The sequence below is a fragment of the Xiphophorus maculatus genome, chromosome 13, assembly GCF_002775205.1.
Source record: "Xiphophorus maculatus strain JP 163 A chromosome 13, X_maculatus-5.0-male, whole genome shotgun sequence".
NCBI classification, from domain to species: Eukaryota; Metazoa; Chordata; class Actinopteri; order Cyprinodontiformes; family Poeciliidae; genus Xiphophorus; species Xiphophorus maculatus.
In genome coordinates, this window is record NC_036455.1 from 408,209 (window position 1) to 429,656 (window position 21,448).

The window sequence follows — 21,448 nt, forward strand, 5'->3', positions numbered from 1 at the left end:
GATTTGCTTTTCGGTCTGAAACTTTGACGGATAACGCGAAAGCAACACAAAAACTAGGAGTAAATAAGGAGGGAAATAACATATGTTATCTTTATAAGCATAAAGGTAACAAATATCCTAATCACAATGTTCAGACTAAAATGGAAGGAAATTAACAAGTGCATCTGAAAATAAAGAAAAAATATATTTATTTACAAGATATTTGTATATCCCTCATTATTTTTACCTTTTACATACGCAATTTTTTTCTTTGATTCTATTTAAAACATGCAGATTTGTTTTCATGTTAAGTCACTGGGCTATTTTTGTCATTTAAATTTTTTTTTTTTTTTTACCTTCATAGACTACTGTTGTGTGTTTCATTTGGAATCAACAGTTTTTCACTCGTTATTTTTATATAATTAATATTTTTATACAGCTTTTGGGATATTTGTCTAATACCGAAATGGCAAACTTTAAGCGATACAAAGACACTCACATTTATTTATTTATTTATTTATTTATTTATTTATTTATTTATTTATTTATTTATTTATTTATTTATTTATTTATTTATTTATTTATGTTAACTTACTGTTTTCTCTATGTCCTCCATACCATAGTGCCTAAATTAAGGTTGTGAATGTGGGATAATAATAATAAGGGGCTGCGGGGGAAAAAAATAATAATCACAAAATATCTGCTTTTATTTTGAAGTATTTAATCAAGACTTCCGGTGTCGTCCTGGCTATTTGTCGCTGCCTTTCCTGCAGCTCCGCACAGACCACCAGGCGCACCGGCAGCCCCCGTCTCTCTCTGCTGACTCAGTGCCTTAACAGCAGTCCCTTCACCCGGTGATACACCATCCAGACACCGACGCACATTTCTCCGGCCAACTCACCCCAGCGACTCACTTCAGACATGGCTAAGACCGCAATCGGTGAGTTCTTATTTTTCTCACAGATATTTTCCCTGGCATCAAAGAACGAGGCAGGTTTCAGGGTGATGATGATGATGATGATGATGGTGATGATGGTGATGATGGTGAGAGGCAGTGGCGACACCCATGGCACAAAAGGATGCTGAGGGCTGACAGGAGGGAGCGGCCAAACTCACTCTGCAACTCACTTCTTTATGTTGAAGTTAGGAAATTGTGGCATCTTTGTGTATTAATTAAATTGCAGCTGTTATAATTTAATTTTTGTTTATTTTGTTCAATTTAAAATTTCACACAGATCAATATGGGTCGGACTGAAATTCAGTCAGTGACGCATATGCTTATTCAGCCTGCATTCTGATTAATGTATGTAACTAAATAAAAAATATATATTTTTTTGTTTTTGTTATTCCTTTATGGAAGCATGGCTGTGTCGCTGCAGCACCTGCCCCTTTCACTGCCTGACTCAGAGCCGTGCAGCATAATGCAGCTCCAGCGACCCCACCCAACATCCCCGCTCCGTTAAAAAGCCGCTCCCCGGGGTGTGAAACGTCTCACCGTCACAAATCTCCCGTTTTATTAAAGAAAAACTGGGTCACCCTCACTGTCTGTGTCTGCTTAACCCATTTTCTACGTGACCGCTGTATATACAGACATGTAGGAAAGAGGGGGAGGAAAAAAGGAGCACCCTTATCAAGGATTACTCTGCTGTCGAGGGAAGAATTTACGGCTGGCGCTGAAAAAGGAATATTAGACTCCTAATCCTGTTAGGAAGATTATTGGATGAATTTGCTCTATAGCTGTATGCTCTGGAAAAAAAAAGATGGCAGTGTTTGTTAGAAATAGGAATAAATAAAATGAGATGGCTGGCGGAAGGCAGGCCTTCTGTGACATTTATTGTACTTTATTTTGATACTATTAAGCAACAGCTTGAAAAACAGAATCTTAGCTGCTACGAGTGAAAGAAAGCTTTAACGTTTGTGCTCAAGTGCATGAATGTTTGTTTTCTGGTTGGCAGAGCAGGTAATGGAGGGGCGTGCATGGGGGGCAGTGGTGAGGGTCCGGGATGTCTGAGCTCTGGGACACTTAAGCACCGGTCTCTCCTCCTCATTTCTCCTCCTCCTCCGTGCTTTTTTTTTTCTCCTGCATGATCTTGAACTGAACTGCAGACAGGCAGAATGGGATGGGCACGGAAAGCAGCCATGATGCCAGTCATCGCTCTGTGGGTCACTGAGTTCGTTTAGACCAATTTCTTTTTCGCAGTGAAGCAGAAAGAAACAAAGAAACTAAGTAAGCATTTATTTTCTAACAGCAGCAGACCTTCATTCTGCATGAAGATTAATTCTATTATTACTATGACCATTCATTTTATTATTATGATATCTAAGGACTTAAGTTGATGATAAATAAATACTTGTCACTTCCAATTAAGGGTGATCATTTATCTCTAGGTTGAGGCTACAGAAATCAATCCCTTTGTTTCTGGCAATGGAAATGATCCAATAATATCCACCCTAAAATCAATAGATAAGGGTTTTTTAAGTGGAGTTCTATTAAAAGGTCGTGTTCTCTGCATCTTAATTCAGCATTAACTCAGATTAGTTCCTAACCCATATGTGTATGCAGGGAACCACATGGATTTTGCTCAGACACAAATTGTGAATGGCCTCGAATTCATTTAAAAAAATCTGTGTTAATAAATGTTGTAGTAACTCAAACTAAGTTTCTTCATAGTCAATATAACTGGTTAAAGCTGTGGAAAAGACAGCTCTCCTGTAGTGGTCTGTATTACATCAGATCTGAAGGAGCCTCTGACTGAAGACAATCTGTTGTTGAATCTCTGCTCAATAAACTCTAAGTCACAAAGCAGTCCCCCAAAAAGTGATACTTTTACTTCCTACACTGCTATTGAAATGTGTTATAAGATCGCTAAGATCAGCATCCTAGATCCACTTATCATATAAACAGCAGCTTTTGTGTAAATAACTGCACATCCCAACATAGCAACGGTTAAAAAGAAATATTGCTGGCAAAAAAAGGCAGTTTCAATGTGGTAAAAGTCACACTTTGTCCTGAGTTGCCACTGGGAAAACCTAATCTGAATGTAAACTAAATGAAGACACCAGGAGTGTTACTACTGCAGCTAACTTCACTTTTTAACAGAATCTCACAACCAGAAGCCAGAATTACCCCTTTGATAGAAAAGTCTTCTGCATTGTTCATCCCATTGGTATTTATGACCATTGTTGTTACGGGCATATCTGCATGATCTGCCCCTGGTTCGTAACTCATCCTGATTTATCACCGGTTGGGTCCCATTGATCTGTGCGGCACACTCCCATTGCTGGTCATAGATGACTGTTGCTCCTAATGACAGGCTGAGAGGAGGAGGAGGTGACATCCATCCTGCTGGCGACGTTTTGCTGAATGCTTATCACATCTAAATATTCAGATCAGAGACTGTACAGGAAAATCAACAGCATTAATATATGGTTATTGTGCTCTCAGCTAATTTTATTTGAATAACCTTTTATCAAGATAAATCTCATGGAACAGGGGATTCAAGACAGATTATAAATAGGCAATATTCAATACAATGCATAGAAATGCATTGATGCTTTGTCTATTGACTTAAAATGTGTTTTAATCTCTTCAGTTTAATAGCTTCAGGCCCTATTTAAGTCATTCCAGATGGAAAGGGGAATATAAATTCAGTTTGTAATGAAGGAGCAGTGTATAGATTCTCCTTTTTGTGCAACAGAGTGGCAGAAGGTTCTTATAGTTGAACGTTGACGTAGACGTTGACTTGGTCTATCAGAATCCTATCTAGATGTAGAGAATGCTATCTCTATGCAGTTTGATGTACTTCAAGACCACAATGCTGTGAAAGATATATCACCGAATGTAGAGCCTTGGAGAACACCTTTTGTCACATTCAAATAACAGTAAAGAAAGACCATTGAATAGAAAACATGGTTTATAACAAGAAAGATACTTTAGAAAACATCTAATTGCTTGGTGTGGTAGAATGTTGTCTTAAGGTATTATGTTCAGTGTGGTGTGTTACCTCATATTGCATGCCATGCTATCAATGGAAACTATCAGGAAACTGTCCACAAACTGACTATTTCACTGAAATATCAGTAGATGTATGAGTCTTTAGAGATATATGTACTCCAACTGGAAGTCTCAATTACTGGAATCTCATCACCAGCTCTCCACTCACTGTCCTTGATTGTCTGGGTCCCACAACGCTCCATTTAACGATCCAGTTTGCTCTTGCGATAGCTTCATAATTTCATGTTTATATTGTTGCTGTAAAGTCGCTGAACGGGCGTCCTCAAACCCACAGTGCTGTGAAAGCTACAGCACCCAGGGGGGCCTAAGGGCCTAATGAGCAATGCTGCATGTTTGTTGTATGCCTTTTATGGTTAGATTACTCAAAGTGACTGTAAAAATCCCTTTAGTAATGGTGGGTTCTGCAAGATTAGATGGAGGCAGAAGTAGAGGGGAAAGAAAGATGGGAAAACAGCCAATGCAGGTGTGGCGGTTTGTGCTGACAAAGGGAAACGCGTAAAAGAGGGGGGTTGAGGGTGACAAATATTAAAAATGATGAAAAAAAAGTGAGAAAACATCAGCAACAGATGAGATGGAGGACAGGAGCTGCAGAAAGTGCCAAAGCGAGAGCGGTGCACTCTGAGGATATTGATGATCCGGGCTTTTTGGTTGATGGATTGGAAGCGGAAGTGCTCTTTGATGGGTGCATCAGTGGTCAAGATGGGAAGTGAGGCGCAGACATGCTGACCTGGCTGGTTGGAACTGCCTGTGGGAAGCAGAGAGAATCATTAAAAATGTTATCATCCCTGTCTGACAGCACTTCATGCCATCTCAGCTGGGAACAGGAATGTGACCATGTGCATGTGTTCAAACACTTTCTGTGTTGCTCTGTCACTGCGGGTCATTTGTAATTTTTATGTGTCTGATCTAAGGAGGATGCGTTATATTACACTGCTTATTAAGAGACATGCAGTGGCACTTTAATAGATTTTGTTCCATGGGGAACTTCATATATTTTGGATTATGGATACATTATAAAAATGAAAGCTGGGGAGACATTTCAGCTCATTTTAAGTATCTATTGTGTAAAATGTTCAGAAATTAAATCTGCTTCGACAGGGTAATACTAAAACCTCACCTCAGAGGCTACAAATGAAATGAAATAAGATTACAGCTCAAGTAATTTTTGAGTTTACGTGCTGGAGGAACTGAACTTTATATCATTCTAGTTTTCTCTGCATAATATTTTTCTCATACTGAGGTTATTTCAACAGTTTGAAGGTTTTATGGAGCCTTAAGTAGAATTATGATTTGGGGTCCAACTTCTGGCTAACCCAATCACATTTTTTTTTTACAGATTAACCAGTTTGTCATGATTCATAGACACAGCTACGATACAAGAGTATTAGAAGAGCAGCCGCAATTAGATGGATTGTTTGCAAATGTTTATATCAGTAAAATGATCTGGAATGAGAAATTCATGTCACAAATCAGTCAAAAGTCTGTGAATATTTAGGTAAGATTCTTCTGTTCTCATTCCTGCAGTGTAGGAGTATTATTTCATCAGTGGCGACTCCTAGTGTTTGGGAAGAGAAAGGCACACTGGTCAATTAATATTCATGAACATTCAAATTCAAACTTATCACAATTGTTATTACAGACTAACGATTAAACTACCGAATATTTTTCCCTCAAACTGGATTGATGCACTTGCAAAGAACTCTAGTTTACATTTCATGTGACCCTAGAAATGAAAAATGCAGCAGAAATTATTGAATAATCATTAAAGTATATTGAATACTTTAATGATTATTTAGTATTTGGGTTGGGTTAGGCAAAAAAAAAACAACAACAACCTAAATACTAAATAATATTTGAAAAATAACTTTCAAATGATTAATTTTACTTAGTTTCACATAGCTGCTACATTTCTAAACATGTCCAAAGCATGTCCTAAACATGAATTATAGAGGGAGAGCAGGTGGAAATTCCCAGTTAAAATCCCGTTCCGTCCTGGGAATAGTATGGGAGGAGGGTCAGGACATGTACCAAATCTGTGTGCACGCAGCTTTGGGGTGGGGGAGCTGCTGTGGGGGGTTAAACCTGTGCAGGGAGGTGAATGAGAACAACAGCAAAGGGTCAAAAGAGAGCCTTAATCTGGACCAAAGATGTACTGGTTTAAGGACATTTGCTTAAATCTAAAGCTAAATGTTTATTGAAATAATCAGCAGATTAATTGATTGTGAAAATTTTTTTTAGTTATATTCAAATGTTTTAAAAGCCCCATAAATCATCAAAAATAATTAACTGAATTGTTAACGGTCTCAGATGTCAACAGGGTGTTAGAAAATGGCTGCTGGAGTCTTGACAGAAACACAGCTTCTTAACGAGCCGTTGACGGCCCTTCAAATGTTTCCCAACCACTCCCCCCCCCACGTAATCAACGGAAACAGGGCAATCTGCTAATTACAGACTGAAGTGCTTTCCACCTGAGGTGGCTGCTTCCATTAGGCTGTCTTGGGGGAAGCGAACTATGGCAGATATTCCTCAGGGGTTGTCACTCCTGGCTGAGTCTGTTTGTGATTCCTCTTCAAATCAAACAAGTGTCAGTGTCAGTGTAAAGACCACCAGCAGCTGTTTCCTCATTTCAATCTGGAGAGACTCAGATGAAGAAAGACAGCGATTAAAAAGGTTTATTGACAAGCATGGATTAAAGTTCTTTGGCGCTCGGGTCCCGGCTGAGGACATCGAGCTGTGAATTGCAATAAGCTCGGATGAGCATTCCCGATGTAGGTTAGAAATGTCATCCCCTGGGGCCCCGAGACAGGTGGTGGAGGTCGGTGGATGATGTGTGCGTGGAGAGCCGGGAGAGTGGAGGTGGAGAAGGGGTGGAGGAGGGTTGAGCGCAGCTGGAAAGCAGAAGATGCCATGGATGGAGGTTCTTATCATCTAGGGCTTGGTTGGTGATTGGCCGTGACGTGGCTTGGTCCAGCGTTGATAGATCGACGGCGATGAGCGAGACTCGCCGATTGGATGATGCAGGTGGGGCTAGAGAGTCTTCCAGTTTTGAATTTGCGCCTAGGCTTAATTTCCATAACCTCAATAAAAGGAAACTCTGTTTCTTTTCCATTTTAACCCCAGTCTGTGTTCCTCTTTGTTCCTTTCTTCTCCAAAGTTTTAATTTCCCCTTGCTGCGCTCACTATCTCCCACGTATTCCTCAGGGAAGGGGTTAACAAGACCATCAGAGTGTAGTGAAAGCTACATGTGAGAGTTCATCACATTACTGGGGCGTCTGCCTGTCTGCAGGGCAGAAAGTGAGACACAGAGAGCTGCAAATAAGCACATAAGAAGGAGATTTCCGATTAATAACCCACTAACCGTATTGCTTCTTCACTGTAAATCTAACTTCTGTCCTTGCTACTGTATCCTGCTGCAAATCATGAATCAAAAGTGCCATATTTCAGCCCTGCAGGCCTTGTGCTCTGATGATGGATGATGCTGTTCTGTGACAGCTGGCATGCAGATCTTGAGGTATGGTGCAGGGTGCCTTGAGAGAGCGGAAATGTTTAATAACCTGCAGTGTGTTGCAGATATTGTTCCACCTTTTCCCTGCAGAGACTGCTGATAAATCCACACAGCAAAGTATTTTAGATGCCAAAAAAAAACAAGGTTAGAAAAGGTTGGTTGTTCCCTGTAATTGTTTTCTCTGTCTGCTCTCTGAAGCACATCTTTCCTCGCCACTAAACAGGCCGCATGTTGCCAAATCCACTCAGTTGTGACCCCATTTGGCTGCAAAATGTTGTTCTTTTATATTAAAGGAAAAACACAATTTATATCTTTAAAAGAGTTATGAAACACTTTTTCATTTGAATATTCTCAACGATGTGCAACGATGCACGTTCAAGAAAGTTTTAGATCGATAAAATATTTTAGAAATATATTTAGTTGATACCAGGAAGAATTGGTTTGGAGTTTCTTTCTGTTTGAAAATAGCAAACTTTTATATCAGCATCTTTCATGCAGAACAGATGTGACTGAATACTATGTAATGCAACCTGCAGATGATCAAATACCAGGGCCAGTGTGTTTACATGGCAATAAACAAATGTATCATCAAGGATACATTAATAACATTCTGGCACATTTATTAATGTAAAAAGTGAACAAAAAAAAAAAATCATTGTACATATGCAAGGCCTTGATGGATACCTTTTGTGACATTCGGATAACAGAAAGGAAGACCGCTGAGTTGAGAAGACAACTTACAATAAAAGAGAAAGCTTAAAAAAGCTTTGGGTATTTTATGCCCTTCATATAAATACATTGATTGATGTATTTCTCATACTTTGTGCCGCAGTATCATTCTGCATATTTAGAGCACAGATTTTAAGGAAATTGTAATCGATGGAAACAGAATGTTTAACAACTCTTTCCCTGCTGCTGCTGATTCTACATTAAAAAGTAAAACAGATGCCAAAAAGACAATAATATATAAAACAAGGTTAGACAAGGTTGATTATTGGGGTTCTTCTTTTTTTTTTGTCTGTGTTCCCTTTTAATCACTTCATTCCTCTCCACTAAGCTGTCTGCATGTTGCCAAATCCAGCCAGTTAGAATTGCTGCCAGCTTTATTAACTTTTATGACAAAGAAACGGCCTCGACATGAAGAGCTAGGCTGCTGCCTAGCGCGGATAAGCAAACCTCAGAACGGCTCATCGAAACTAAATTGGGAATATACATAAAATACTGTCTTTTTTTGTTTTTGTTTTTAAGTGACTTATCTCTGATCTTTGGTTGCATTAACAAGAGAATTTGCCAGGATTTAAAGGGGCGATGGCACTGGCAGCATCAATAAATAATACGTCAAAATAAAATGCATAGTCAATGATGTGTTGCGAATCCTGTGGGGACGGGAACATCGAAGCTGTACAGGGAAATTAGGCCAAGTGAGGAGGCATCCATCACACTTTCTTTGCAAGGAAGACAAAGGGAGATGAAAGCAACTCAGCTGCATCAGACATGCTTTGATGAGGAGGTTTTTCTTTCTCTGAATAGAAAAAGTCTTCGTATTTACATCAAAGGTGTTTTGGCATGAAAGTGGGTTAATAATGTTTCATCTTCTTCTGTGTTACTGGGTTAATATCGCCTCCTTGTTCATACGTGAGGAGCACAGCTGGATCTGCACACGATAAGAAAGCAATCATTCCTCCATTTATCTCCACAGCTTACAAGGAGAAGATGAAGGAGATTTCTGTCCTCTCTCTCATATGCTCCTGTCTGTACCCCGAGAGCCGCAAAAACATTTTGGGGGACTTTGAAGGTAGGAGGGAATCCTCACAGGAAACATTTTCATCTTCAGTGAATGGGCATGGGCTGGCATGAGATTCGCATGGTATATTTACCACGGTTTTCATGGTATTACACAAAAATGTAAAACAAAACAATGTGGCAGAATTGAATAGCTTTCTTAAAAAAATAGAAGTGGAGATATTATTCCTACTGCAAGGAAGATATTTTATTTACAGTTAAAATACTGTGAGTAATTACAGTTTTGTCAGGGAAAGCAGTCTTTGATCAAACTTGAAATGGAAGAGCAGGATCTGGCTGGGGGAGGGGCAGCACTGCATGAAAGACGATGCACTCTGGAAGCACTGCAGTGCTGTGAGAAGCTACGAGAATCATTTGGCAAATTAAACACATGTTGGACATGATTAATGGAAAATAACAGGAGGATTTTGTGTCCCTCCTGTTCCTTCAAACAGTAGGGTCACTGTGATAGAAAATATTAGCTGTTTTGAATCTGAAACTTTCAGTGGCCGTGCTATACCTTGCTACCAGCCCATTCCTATAAGCAAACAGATTTGAGTTAAAATTCGTAAGGCAGCAGGTGACAGTCTTTCTGTTTGATGAATGCTCCTGCAGACATGGACATCAAGCCAATCAACAAGCGTGCATCAGGTCAAGCCTTTGAGGTCATCCTAAAGCCGCCTTCTCCTACATCTGATGCGGCTCACTGCATCACCGGCCCCCCAAAGAGGGACATTTCCCTGGAGGACATCCAGAAGAAACTGGAGGCGGCCGAGGACAGGAGGAGAGTAAGGAGACTTCCTGTCGTTATGGCTGCAGCCAGATGCCAAATATCACTTTGCTTCAGTAAATAAAAATGTCTTGATACTGGACATTCAGCTAAATCTACTTCAAAACTCATAAAAATTCGCTTAATGTCAAACAACTGCTCCGGATGAATTAAAAACATCCCATCTATTGTGAGCTAATTCCTGCATCTCATTGATTCAAACGTCAATACAATGAGCACCTAGTACCTGGGGCAATCCATCAACAAATCAATTATATAATCATCCTCCAGCCAATACGACTGCTTGATTGATTTCTTTGTTGCTAGATTTTCACTAGAATACTTAGAAATCACAGTAGATACTCTAGATCGCATTTTGAGAAAGAAAGGAAGGCATACAAAGTGAAATACTTCTGTAGTTTTACTCATTTATTCCGACCTTGTTAGTCACTGATTCATGTTCGTCTTCTGAGATCTGTGAGTGGTTTTCAGCAAGGTCCTGTCATGGTATTGATCTGAGTCCTCCCATTCTCATCGCTCTCTTCTTCTTTCAGTCCCAGGAGGCGCAGATCCTCCGGATCCTTGCCGAGAAACGCGAGCACGAGCGTGAAGTGCTGCTGAAGGCCATGGAGGAGAACAGCAACTTCAGCCGCATGGCTGAGGAGAAGCTGCAGGTGAAGATGGAGCAGATCGAGGAGAACCGGCAGGCCTACCTGGCGGCCATGATGGAGCGCCTTCAGGAGAGGGTGAGGAGAAGGGAGTCAAAAGAAGAATGTGGGATGGAAACCTAGGGAGGATTCACACAGGAAGACAGGAAAATTATTTTCAGGGTGGTAGGATGTTGCAGCAGTAAGGCGAGGTAAACCCTGGAAAAGTGGCACACAGATAGAAGATCATGGTCATCTGTTTTTTTTTTTTCTTGTCTGTTGTCCACTTTCCTCCTCCAATATTGTTTGAGGTAAAAGAACTACACAAGAAAAATATAATGAAAAGCAACCAAAAGTCCAAAGAAACCAGGAAATCCTTCAGAAAGCCTGAATAACTATTGATCCAGATCATTTCAGAAGATTACAAGAAGGTGTTGCTGTCAAAAATAAATGCATATCATACAACTAGAACATTTATTTTCAATTGCTTGTAAATAAAAGTATGCTAACTATTCTTACTAGAAGTTTGTTAGTGTGACTATTAGATTATTTAAACGGTCTGTTAATTGGCTTTTCAGATAAGAAAGAGAACTGAGTGGAGGCCACCAGCAGAGGGCGCTCTTTCTAAAGAAGTTCAAGGAAGAACTCAATAAGTGAAAAGTCAATTTCATTTGGATGGCTTACATGAAAATTCCCAACCATGCTGAATCATACTTTAAAATGGATTTTAAAAAATGTTTAAAATTAGAGCAATTGCAAAATATAAGATATGTAAATAAAAATAAAACAAAAAGAAAATCACAGTAAGTTTTAGTAAACTTTATTTACTTCTAGTTATTCAGATGAGCCTTAAAGAAAAAATTAAAAGTTTATGAAGAGGAATTTATTTCTCAGACTTAGGTCTGCTGCTAAAAAATCCAGATCAACATGAGTTAATTTCTTCTGCTGCACAGCTTTTCATTGTGTGGTTGTTGATGAGATTAGTTTTGGTTGGTGGCTTGTAATGGTTTGTATTGAGTGGGATGTTTGATGTGAGTTTTCTGTTTATTGTTGTACTGTCATTGTTTTAAACTGAGTTTCTCACTTGGGAGATTTTTGAGATGATGGTAATTATGATTGTTTCAGTGTTGTGGGGTAATTAATTTAAATCCTTAAAATGAACCAACAAAACTGTAAAATTCATCCAGAGTTGGACGGGAGGCTAGTGAACAGATATTAAGACTGGAGTGATGTGTCTTTCAAACGTATTCATACCACTTCAGTGAGTCTTATTGGGATATTAGTACTAGCACAGTAGAAGGAAAATCAGACATGTTTTCATATTTTTACTGATGAAAATAAAAACACAGCGAACCAACAATAGACTTCAGTCTGAACACACTATCGCCACTGTGAAGCATGATCGTGGCAGCATGAGGATGTGGAGATGTTTTTTTTTTTTTAGTAAACCAGAGAAACTGGTCAGAGTTGATGGGAATGAATAGAGCTAAATAGAGATCAATTCCTGGAGGAAACAACCTGAAAGTTGGCCTAGATTCAAGCACATTCATGTTTCAGAATGGCCCAGTCAAAGTCCAGACCTATATCCAATTGAACATCTATAGAAATACTCTTTGAATGTCATGATCTCCATTCAAATTTTATTGAAATTGAACTATTTTGGAAAGAAAAGGATCATGCTGAGTAAAAATCAATCATCTTTTTTTTTTCTTTTGCTGTTTTTTTAATTTCCCCAGGAGAGGCATGCTCAGGAGGTGCGCAGGAACAAGGAGCTGAGAGAAGAGTTGATGCCGTGAGAGGCCCCGACAGCCTCCATACACCCCCACCTTCAGTCACCACCTCCCGTCCGAGGAACACCTCCCTCCCCACCTCGTCCTACATGTCCACACCTCTCCACCCGTCTCCCTGACATACCCACCCCCCTCTTGTATTGCTATGAAACTTTGAAGAAACGCCACCCTGAGATAGCGGGAGATTCAAATAGGGTTGGGGGTGGAAAGGATTGCAAAAATGTTAAAAAAAAAAAAAAGAAAGGAGGAAAACTATCATTTCCTATCCTTTAAAAAATGAATGTTTTTGTTCAAACATGAAGAAAAAAAATCCAATTGACACCTGGCAGCGTTTTTTGTAAATACTTCTTTTTTGTTATATACAGTCCAATACAAGCAGCAAAAGTATTGATTGCAGTGTGCCATTTTTATATATAGGTTTCTTCTCCCTGCTTATATAAAATATATAAATGGATGTAATGATCTGTTCACTTTTTTCCCCCCTCTCATTTCAGCCTGAGAATGTTTGTTTTAGGTTTCTCTCGTGTGGTAACAAGCTTAGGTGTTTGTTGTGAGTTTGCCAGCTAGCTGATGTTTTGCTGTGAACAGGTTGCGCCTCCCCACCACAAAAGCCTGCATGCACGAGCGGGGTGCAGAGTCGGGGCCACATTCGCAGGAAGGTCGCCAAAAGGAACGGTGGTGTTGCTGGTTCTTGCAGGCTGGCTTTTTTGTGGGGGACTGCCAGCTGTTTCCGCACATCTGCTCCTGTGAAAATAGGTAGTGACTGTACTGCAGGAGAACACGATAGCATTTAATGAGCCCATCCTCATCCTCCTTCACTTCATTTTCATCTCTCTTTTTCACACACACACACACGTAGGCCGTGAAATCACTCACACGCTCTCCACACAGCACAGGAAAATACCTTTCATGCACCGTTAATCTCATAAAGCTTCCCTCAGAAATGGCGCCGATACGTCCTCGGATGCCAGTGTTGCATATAGCATCTCTGTTAAAGTATGGGTCTATCATTATGACGCTGGAGCTCAGCAATCTCCAGTTGTTCAATTTAATCGTACTAGAAAAAAAAAACATATCTCTGACTTCTCTCTCTTCATACCATCATTCAACTTTCCCCTGAAACACAGCAAATACTGGCACAATGAAGCTATTTAAGCCATAAGAGGCATGAATGCATTAATGATCAATAGAAATAGTATTTCTAAGAGTAAACTTGAATGAGTTGCAACGACGGGTGCTTGGATGGTCACACACGCACACTTGGCCCGTAGATGTGTGTGAGTGGGTGTGTGAGTGAACTGCACAGAGACCAGGTAGTTAACGTGTTGATATGTTTAGATATAAAAACCAACAACAATACAGCGTGTAACGATTGTCAGAAAGTTAGACGCAGGCAGTTAGTTTCCTTCCTGACTCTCTTTCTCTCCTCCGTCCATTTGTGTGTTTCCTCCTCTTCCACGTATATCTTTGTGAGCAAGCAGTGGTTAATAAAGATTTGGGGTTCAGTGAATAAAACTGGCTTTGAGAGTGATTTCTTTCAAAAAAAATTTAAATACACATTTCCAGTTGTGACTTTGCAGAATATTTATGTGCTTCTTCATTAACGGTTGTCTGACCACTGGCTCAGGAACAAATACCAAACCATCCATTTCTTCAGCAATCAGGGAAAATAATCTATCCATTTTTTAATGTTTGGGGCGGGGACTGGTGACTACAGATTATAAATCCATCACAAGGCAAACACAGAGACATATAGAACAAACAACCATGCACTCACTTGGAAATTTAGAGAGACCAATTATCCCAGCATGCATGTTTTTGGATTATGAGTAGAAGCTGAAGTTCCCAGAAAGAACCCAAGCATGCACAAGGAGAACATTCGAATTGCTATGCAAAAATAAAAATAAAAAACATTCATAACAGCCCCAGTTTACAAACATATCCAATTATACAAAAGTAATCCAGATTAATGTAGTTCAGTACATTTTAGTATTATAGATAAGAGTCAGATTTATCTATGGGTTCAGCAGAATTTTTGCAGCTCTTGTTATGTTACAACAAAACAGATTATATTTATGTTAAAATACTTAAAATGCAATTTTAGCAAGATTGATAAAAGCTTGAACAATATTTGTTGTTTCTCTAAAACTTACTGAGGGACACTTATTCAAACATTTTTGGGATAAATGTTCAATAAGTATCCAGATACTTATTGCCAAAATAATTTGCTGCACCTTTCCAAATCAGTTAAGTTGTCCCACTCTCTTCCATGGTCACATGTATTGCTTCTACAAACATTTTGGAAAATGGTTCATTCTCAAGCATGGCAGAAAACTCATGAAGAATTTGGACATGAAGGAGATGCAGCCTTAAGCTTTTGTAGCCTGCTATATTTTTACTGCAGTACCAAGTCTTAACAGATGATGTCACTGCAGATCAAATCTGCGTTTTTCTAAGAGTTGCCAGAAGAAGACATCATAGGCTACGAAGTGTAGGACAATACGTTACCTCCTAAGTTTGGCTTTAGTTAAGCCCTCTGTGTTTCTATTCAGTCATTGTTAGTCTTGTAAAAAATAAACATTTGAGTCGAGTCAGACCTTCAGGTTAAAGTTGATCTAATTGAGCTGAATGCATAGTTATATTACCAAATTATATATGAAGTATATACTATTGAGTTTATATAGGTTATATTTAATATGGCCTTTTGTTAATACAGGGAAAACAAATTTAAATAGACCACAAAACAATATTTATAGCAAAGCGAACAAAATCAACTGGTTGACCAAATGTAAATATGTATATTTGTGACCTTGAAGAAATAATAATCAACAATAAATTCCAACTTTTGTATCTAATTTGTGTTTTCTAAACGACTGAAGCTGTGTGTTGTTTTGCTGGTACTTTTGGCAAAGAATAGCATAAGTAACTCACAAAAGTCCCAAATTACAGACATTTATGTTGTATATCATCGTATGTAAACCTCTGACTTTAATTGTTTGTAATAATTGTCATAGCAACTACAGTGTACTTTGCTTATGGCCTCCATTAATTAATCAAAGTTATTCTGATTTCCGAGGAAGAAGGCTTTATGGCCAGTAGAGGGAGACAAAACACAAGTGTTCAACAACAAAAATCTGACTTATTAAATATGAATTTAAGTATGAAAACCCAAAGGGAAAAAGTTTGTATTTGAAAAAAAAAAACAAGGAACTGGTTGAATATTGGCAAGATCTTAATCCAGAAAAAGAAGGGATGGTGTGTCCGGGTTGAGAACAGAAGGAGCAGCTGGTCCAGCCTGAAATGATGGCAAAGAGACAAAACTCTTCGCTTTTGGACTTCCTTTCTCACAACCCCTCACTTCTGCTCCCACCTTTGATTTCTTTCTTTCTCCTCTTTCCTTCCCTGCCTCTGTCCCTCACCTACTCCTGCCATCCTTCTCTCTTTTTTTCTTTCCCTCCTCCAGTTCCCACGGAGCGCACGGGTCCGGCCGGGCCTGCTATTGTCCAGGATATCCCCGCCTTGTTAATGGTTTCCTGTGCACACACAGAGGGCCGCTGAGAGAAACAAGCAGCCGCATCTTATACCGGCCGCCGATACTGCACACACATGAAAACAAACACACACACACACACACACACACGCCCACAGTCATTGGGAAAAACAACAGCGAGCATCAACAAGCAAACACACACTCCATAATGTACACACACTTGGGCAAACAACAATAAATCAACAACATCTACCAGAATGAATGGTTTATTGCAGGGAACATGTCATGAACAGCAGTAACAGAAATGGAAAACTGACAACTAATTTATTGGCGCTTGTTTGTGCTTTGTACAACCATAAACCATACAGGCTGAAAGTGAGGACACACAAAAAAAAAAATGTCTACAACACGAGCCGTTTCAACAATTATGCGATCCTGTTTCTTTGAAACTGATTTGACTTAAAGGGCTTCAGAATTATCATTGGCAACAATGTAACACTCAACAAATAAATGCACATAGATAACTGGAGACAAGGTGAAAAAAAACAACAACTATAGTCTTAATTTACAAAATATCAATGCAAGATGATGCAGAAACATTCCTAAATGCCATTCTGAACAATCATGTGGTCATGCTTCATTGAAACTGAGTTGAGTTTTTCTAATACATTTATTGTCGATGCTGTAATACTAAACAAAGTATGTAAATAACTTGGAGATATGGTGAACGAACCTAGCCTCGTTCACATCAGAGAAAGACGAATGTGAGAATTCACTATAGAACGGAAACATAAGTTAGGAAGACGGCTTGGGCAACAGTGCAGCGTATGATTAGTTGGAGCCAAGCTGGTATTCAAGCTTTAGTTCGGAGTATTTAGTCAGACACCTGGTTTCAGTTATTACGCCCCATAAATTGTCGTAAAAAGAGGGGTGAGGATGGGGTTATGTCATGTCCCTCCCCGCTGCAGCCACGGCATCCAGTCATCTTCATGCAACTCAGGAAAACAACAAAGGGGGCAGATGGGGTTGTTTTCACCAAGGAACCTATTGAGCATCTGAAAAAGCCATTTCTGACTGGCTGACAACAAGAGGGTGAAGCTACTGAAGAGGGATCAATCAGCTCAATAAATCCCTCTTGTTGATGTTTACTTGTATTTTTATTCATTTATATATATATATAAAAAAACAAAATGTATAAACCTTTTACTCTCCTCTGTGGGATATCATCAAAATAGAAAAGACATAACACTTTCTTAGCAGGGAACATAAAGTCTTGCCCTTGAGTCCGGCTCAGTTGGGAAGTGAAACGAGTCTGTGTAAGCAGGTCGTGCTATTTGAGTCAGAAAGCTCCTATCTCCATGCCCCAGGGTCTGTAGGGTTTGCCCACACTGGCGCTCTGAGCCGGGGGGCTGATGGCAGTGGTAGGGGAGATGATCGGGAAGGCGCTGAAGGCGAAGGGGAAAGCTGAAAGTGAGGAGAGAAGGGGAGGAGAGAGCTTGGATGCTGACGACGGAACCAGGGCCGGGTGCAGAACGGTGGTGGGAGCAGAAGAGGTGGACGGGATCCTGATTGGACCCTGATCCGAGAGCGGGGTGGCGCTGTCGCTGCGTCTGCCAGGCACATGAGTCTCTGCGACTAGTGAGGAGGATGTGGGCGAGGTGGAGGAGGAGGGAGAGGAAGAAGATGTGGACGACAGAGGATTATGAGGGCTACTGGTGGTGCTGCGGGATAGAGGTGCCAAAGGAGCCCCCTGTTGGTGCTGGAGGAGGATGGGATGCGCAATGTGGGCAGGAGGGGAACCAAAAGCAGAACCCCAGGCCAGGTGACTCAGGCCGGTGTGAGCCTCTCTCTGACTGGCGTAGTTGTTCAGATGAGAGACAAGGCGGATTCGCAGAGGGTCTGTGCTGTCCAGGCCCTCAATGATGCTGAGATAGCGGGCGGTTTCAGCCAGGCACTCCCTGAAACCCAAACCACGGTAATCCATCGCCAGGGCATGGGCATCAAAGTAACCTGGGGGGATGAGGAAAGGAAACCACTTAAATTTTACACCACCAAACAAGTTTCCACATAACTAAAGAGAGGCTCTGTCACATGTAATCATGCCCTCGCCTTTAGGCAAACCAAGACTCCCATCCAAGAGGCAACGTGCGCAAAATTACGATACACGTACAAAAATACAAATGTATTTCAAATGTATTTTTGTATGAAGGAAACTATCATTGGCAATTTGATATGCACCGAAAAAAACTTTCTATGACTGGAAAGAGAAGCTTGATGACCAGTTGCTCTGAAATAGTAAAGATCAGACGCTTTTTTCAAGGAGTGGATGCACCAGGAGGTGTTGACAACAGCAATCGTACGGAAGTTGCTAATGAGCTAAGAACACAAAATCTTTTACAAGATGCCCACAAATATTGAGACGTTTCTCTGGTTCAGTCAGGCTAGAAGAGAGCAGGTAACAGGAAGGTTGAACATATTGCATCCAAGGTGCTCTGTTTCATTGTTTTGAACTTTCAACCTCTGTCAGTCATGGAACAGGCTGAATTTGGAAATGTCGGCAACTTTTTGGAAGTCTCAAAATAAAGGTAAAGGTATAAATTCATTAACTACAAGACTAGAAGATTACTGTCTGTGTTTCTAATGTGAATAATTAATATCTTCATCTACTCTCAAAACCACATGCCAGTCTCAAAGTCTAGTCAAATGTCTAGCTTGGTTTTACCAAAATTGGAGATCTGATCATTACATATGTTGTGGTAAACAGAACTTGTAACACTTGTATTAAAACATAATAAATCAATATAAATAGTCTGAAAATATTTCTTGACATGAACATGAATAACACGAACTTTAAGAAGTTCATGTTTTTGAGAGCATTCTAACTGTTTTTACACTTCAACTTTCTTACTAAGTTGAATATGTTTTAACAAACTATTGAAAAGAACGTAAAATTGGAATAACTGGCTTTCCCTAAAACTGTTATAGAAGGATTAATTTTGTGAAAAACCAAGACAGCATTCAAGAAGCACTATTCTCTATTAAGTGCATAGCAACCTCTCTGCTCTGGAAACAACAACTGAATTTCATAAACCCTAAGAATATATAGATATGTATATTTAATGTCTCAAAATATTACCAGGTTTTATCTTTATGCCACATGTAAATTGATTTTATACCAACATTATTACACTTAGTTTGTTAAGTGGTGTCATAATTTCCCAGGTTGCTTCTGTCTAGTTTGTTTTATTCCTGTCTTTGCAATCCTCTTTACTTTATCATTCTTGCACCCTGACCAGTTTGTTGCCTGAACCAGACAAGACCTGCCATATTCTTTTTTTAAAGCGCTCCATGCAAAAGGGAAAATCACATTTTATCGCCCCTTTGTTCAGCAAATATTACACTGACACAGCAAGGCAACCAGACCCACCAGTGTATATTTTTATATGGTATTTCAAACATTACCTCCATGTCTGTGGTTTTATGTATTTGCTTATTCTCTGCACTAATTAAAAAGAAAATAACCTTGACAGAGAAATCCTAGTCAATATAATAACTCAAATGGAAATAAACCCTGATTATTTTTCCGACTGGTACTATCTGCCTCGGCTGCCAGAACAGGACACAATATATGGATTAAGTTATAATGCACAAAACATTTAAACACAGGTGACATGATGGGACCTGTTGATCAAGTTAAGGAAGGCACTGAAAATAAAATTCAGTTATTGGGGTCCCACACAGTCTTGGATTGGCTCTGCAACAGACCAATAAGTACAATCAGGTTATGCTTTTACCTTTGCCTCCAGCAGCATGAAGCATCTTGAGGTGATCAACAGTCATCTGCAAAATTTCTGCTTTTTCAAGCTTGGCTGAACCCTAGAGTATGGAAGGGGGCAATTTATATTATTTTTTTTTATTTAAAAACAACCCACACACAGCATATCTGAAACATTTTATAGTTGTTAAATGTCTAGTAAAAACATTGCTAGGGCACTCACCTGTTTCTCATAGGCGCTGGGAACCAACCTGCGGAGCTCGCTCAAGCTGTTGTTTATTCTGTCCCTGCGCCGCTTTTCTATGATCTGACAAATTAATAAGACTCTGTTAGGCATCAGTCTGCTGCCTAAAGCATCAATATATATCTATATATATAAAACGATTTGATGAATTTCTCAAATCTGATTGACTTACTCCTCTGCGTCTTTTCCGCGCCTGCACCTGAGTTGATGTTGTCGGAGACATGGACCCGAGAGGAGAGCTTATGTTCCTAAAGTAGTAAAACAAACGGAATTTTAGGAAAACAAAAACAAAACTTTATTACCTAAAAAGCTGTCTGACCTGATTCGGGGATGAAATTCTTACCCGTTCTCATCTGCGCTCTCTTTCTCCACTTCGATAGTTTCATCCAGTTCGCTGTCCGATGAGCTAAAATCGTGATTCCGTTTCATCTTTACGGCTTCAGAGTATTTCCCCTCGGTGCGTCGCTCGGGTCTGCCAGACGTGCGTAATGCACAGGTTCGTCCGAAGCGCCTCTGTTTGAAGCGCTCGGCGTTCCCACGGTGTCATTTCAACTGTGTTGCCCGCCAGCGGGGGCGGGGCTTAGTGCTCGAAGAAGCCAATCGCAAAGCCGCCTGCACTTTGATTGGCAGGGCAGTTGTGGCCAAGCATACGCCAGCACACCAGTGTCTCTCGAAGAGACCTGAGAGGGGAATAAAAGTTCAGACGTCTCACTCGGGGAACTATTTTGATGGTCATGAGCGAAATAAAACTATGACCACATATTTGGACTTGCAAAAAAATCTCAATATGGAATAGCCAAAATATATGACAACAACAACAAAAATGTTAATTTGGACGGTGTAAGCAAGCAGATGTAAAGATACCGTGGAAAACAACAACAAAGAACTTAAAAGAATGCACATCTGCAAAATAACCACTTTGGAGAAGCAGTACAAGTACAAATGACACAGCAGTGTGGTCTGTGGTCGTTTTGAGTTTCTTCAAGTCGAGAGTTTCTGAGGAGTTTGAGGGCTCTTTGTTTCACAATCAGACCATGATGGTATTTTTAACTTCTAAAAAAAGAAGAGCACTGCTATTCCTGCCATTCAGATCTATTTCTGTTCAAACATGTTAAATCTGCAGTCTTTTCTGCATGTGTGGCATCTGTGTCCAAAGCATTTAGCTGCTCCGATATATCGCAGTTGAGGATAAGCAAATGTAGCCATGGATTTTAGACAGAGGTTGGTAGAGTGCCCAAAGATTGTACTCAATAAAGAGTAGCACTACTTTAACCCATTTTTACTCAAGTAAAAGTAAAGAGTTGCCATACAAGAAATTTCTCAAGTAAAACAAGTATTTGGTAAAAAGTCTACTCAAGTACTGAGTAACTGATCAAATAATGAGCTCTTTTGATTTAGTTGGTGACAGTTTTTTGTAACTGAATATATTTTATATATATATATATATATATA

The 21,448-nt window shown here is 39.8% G+C and overlaps 2 protein-coding genes across 2 annotated transcripts; one reads left to right on the top strand and one right to left on the bottom strand.

Annotated features, from left to right (window-relative positions):
* Nucleotides 1-752: 752 nt before the first annotated feature.
* On the top strand, nucleotides 753-14,002 carry stmn2 (stathmin 2). The gene is made up of 5 exons (XM_005797372.2): nucleotides 753-919; nucleotides 9,199-9,294; nucleotides 9,897-10,069; nucleotides 10,605-10,796; nucleotides 12,434-14,002. Exons 1-5 carry the CDS (start codon nucleotides 901-903, stop codon nucleotides 12,491-12,493), a joined length of 540 nt encoding a protein of 179 aa, XP_005797429.1. The 5' UTR covers nucleotides 753-900; the 3' UTR covers nucleotides 12,494-14,002.
* Nucleotides 14,003-16,227: 2,225 nt separating this feature from the next.
* hey1 (hes related family bHLH transcription factor with YRPW motif 1) lies at nucleotides 16,228-20,529 on the bottom strand. Its single transcript, XM_023344910.1, has 5 exons — nucleotides 20,340-20,529; nucleotides 20,169-20,244; nucleotides 19,976-20,059; nucleotides 19,772-19,853; nucleotides 16,228-17,987 (listed from the first exon to the last, which is right to left on the bottom strand). The coding sequence occupies exons 1-5, from the start codon at nucleotides 20,423-20,425 to the stop codon at nucleotides 17,317-17,319; spliced, it is 999 nt and encodes a 332-aa protein (XP_023200678.1). The 5' UTR covers nucleotides 20,426-20,529; the 3' UTR covers nucleotides 16,228-17,316.
* Between the last annotated feature and the right edge of the window lie 919 nt (nucleotides 20,530-21,448).

Bases quoted from the DNA above. Each gene is read 5' to 3' on its own strand.
- hey1 (XM_023344910.1), bottom strand. From the start codon at position 20,425: ATGAAACGGAATCACGATTTTAGCTCATCGGACAGCGAACTGGATGAA. The intron at 19,854-19,975 runs GTGAGTGCCCTA...TCCATACTCTAG, and splicing joins CCAGCGCCTATGAGAAACAG to GGTTCAGCCAAGCTTGAAAA. The intron at 17,988-19,771 runs GTAAAAGCATAA...TCATCCCCCCAG, and splicing joins TCATGCTGCTGGAGGCAAAG to GTTACTTTGATGCCCATGCC.
- stmn2 (XM_005797372.2), top strand. The intron at 10,070-10,604 runs GTAAGGAGACTT...TTCTTCTTTCAG, and splicing joins CGGCCGAGGACAGGAGGAGA to TCCCAGGAGGCGCAGATCCT. The intron at 10,797-12,433 runs GTGAGGAGAAGG...TAATTTCCCCAG, and splicing joins TGGAGCGCCTTCAGGAGAGG to GAGAGGCATGCTCAGGAGGT.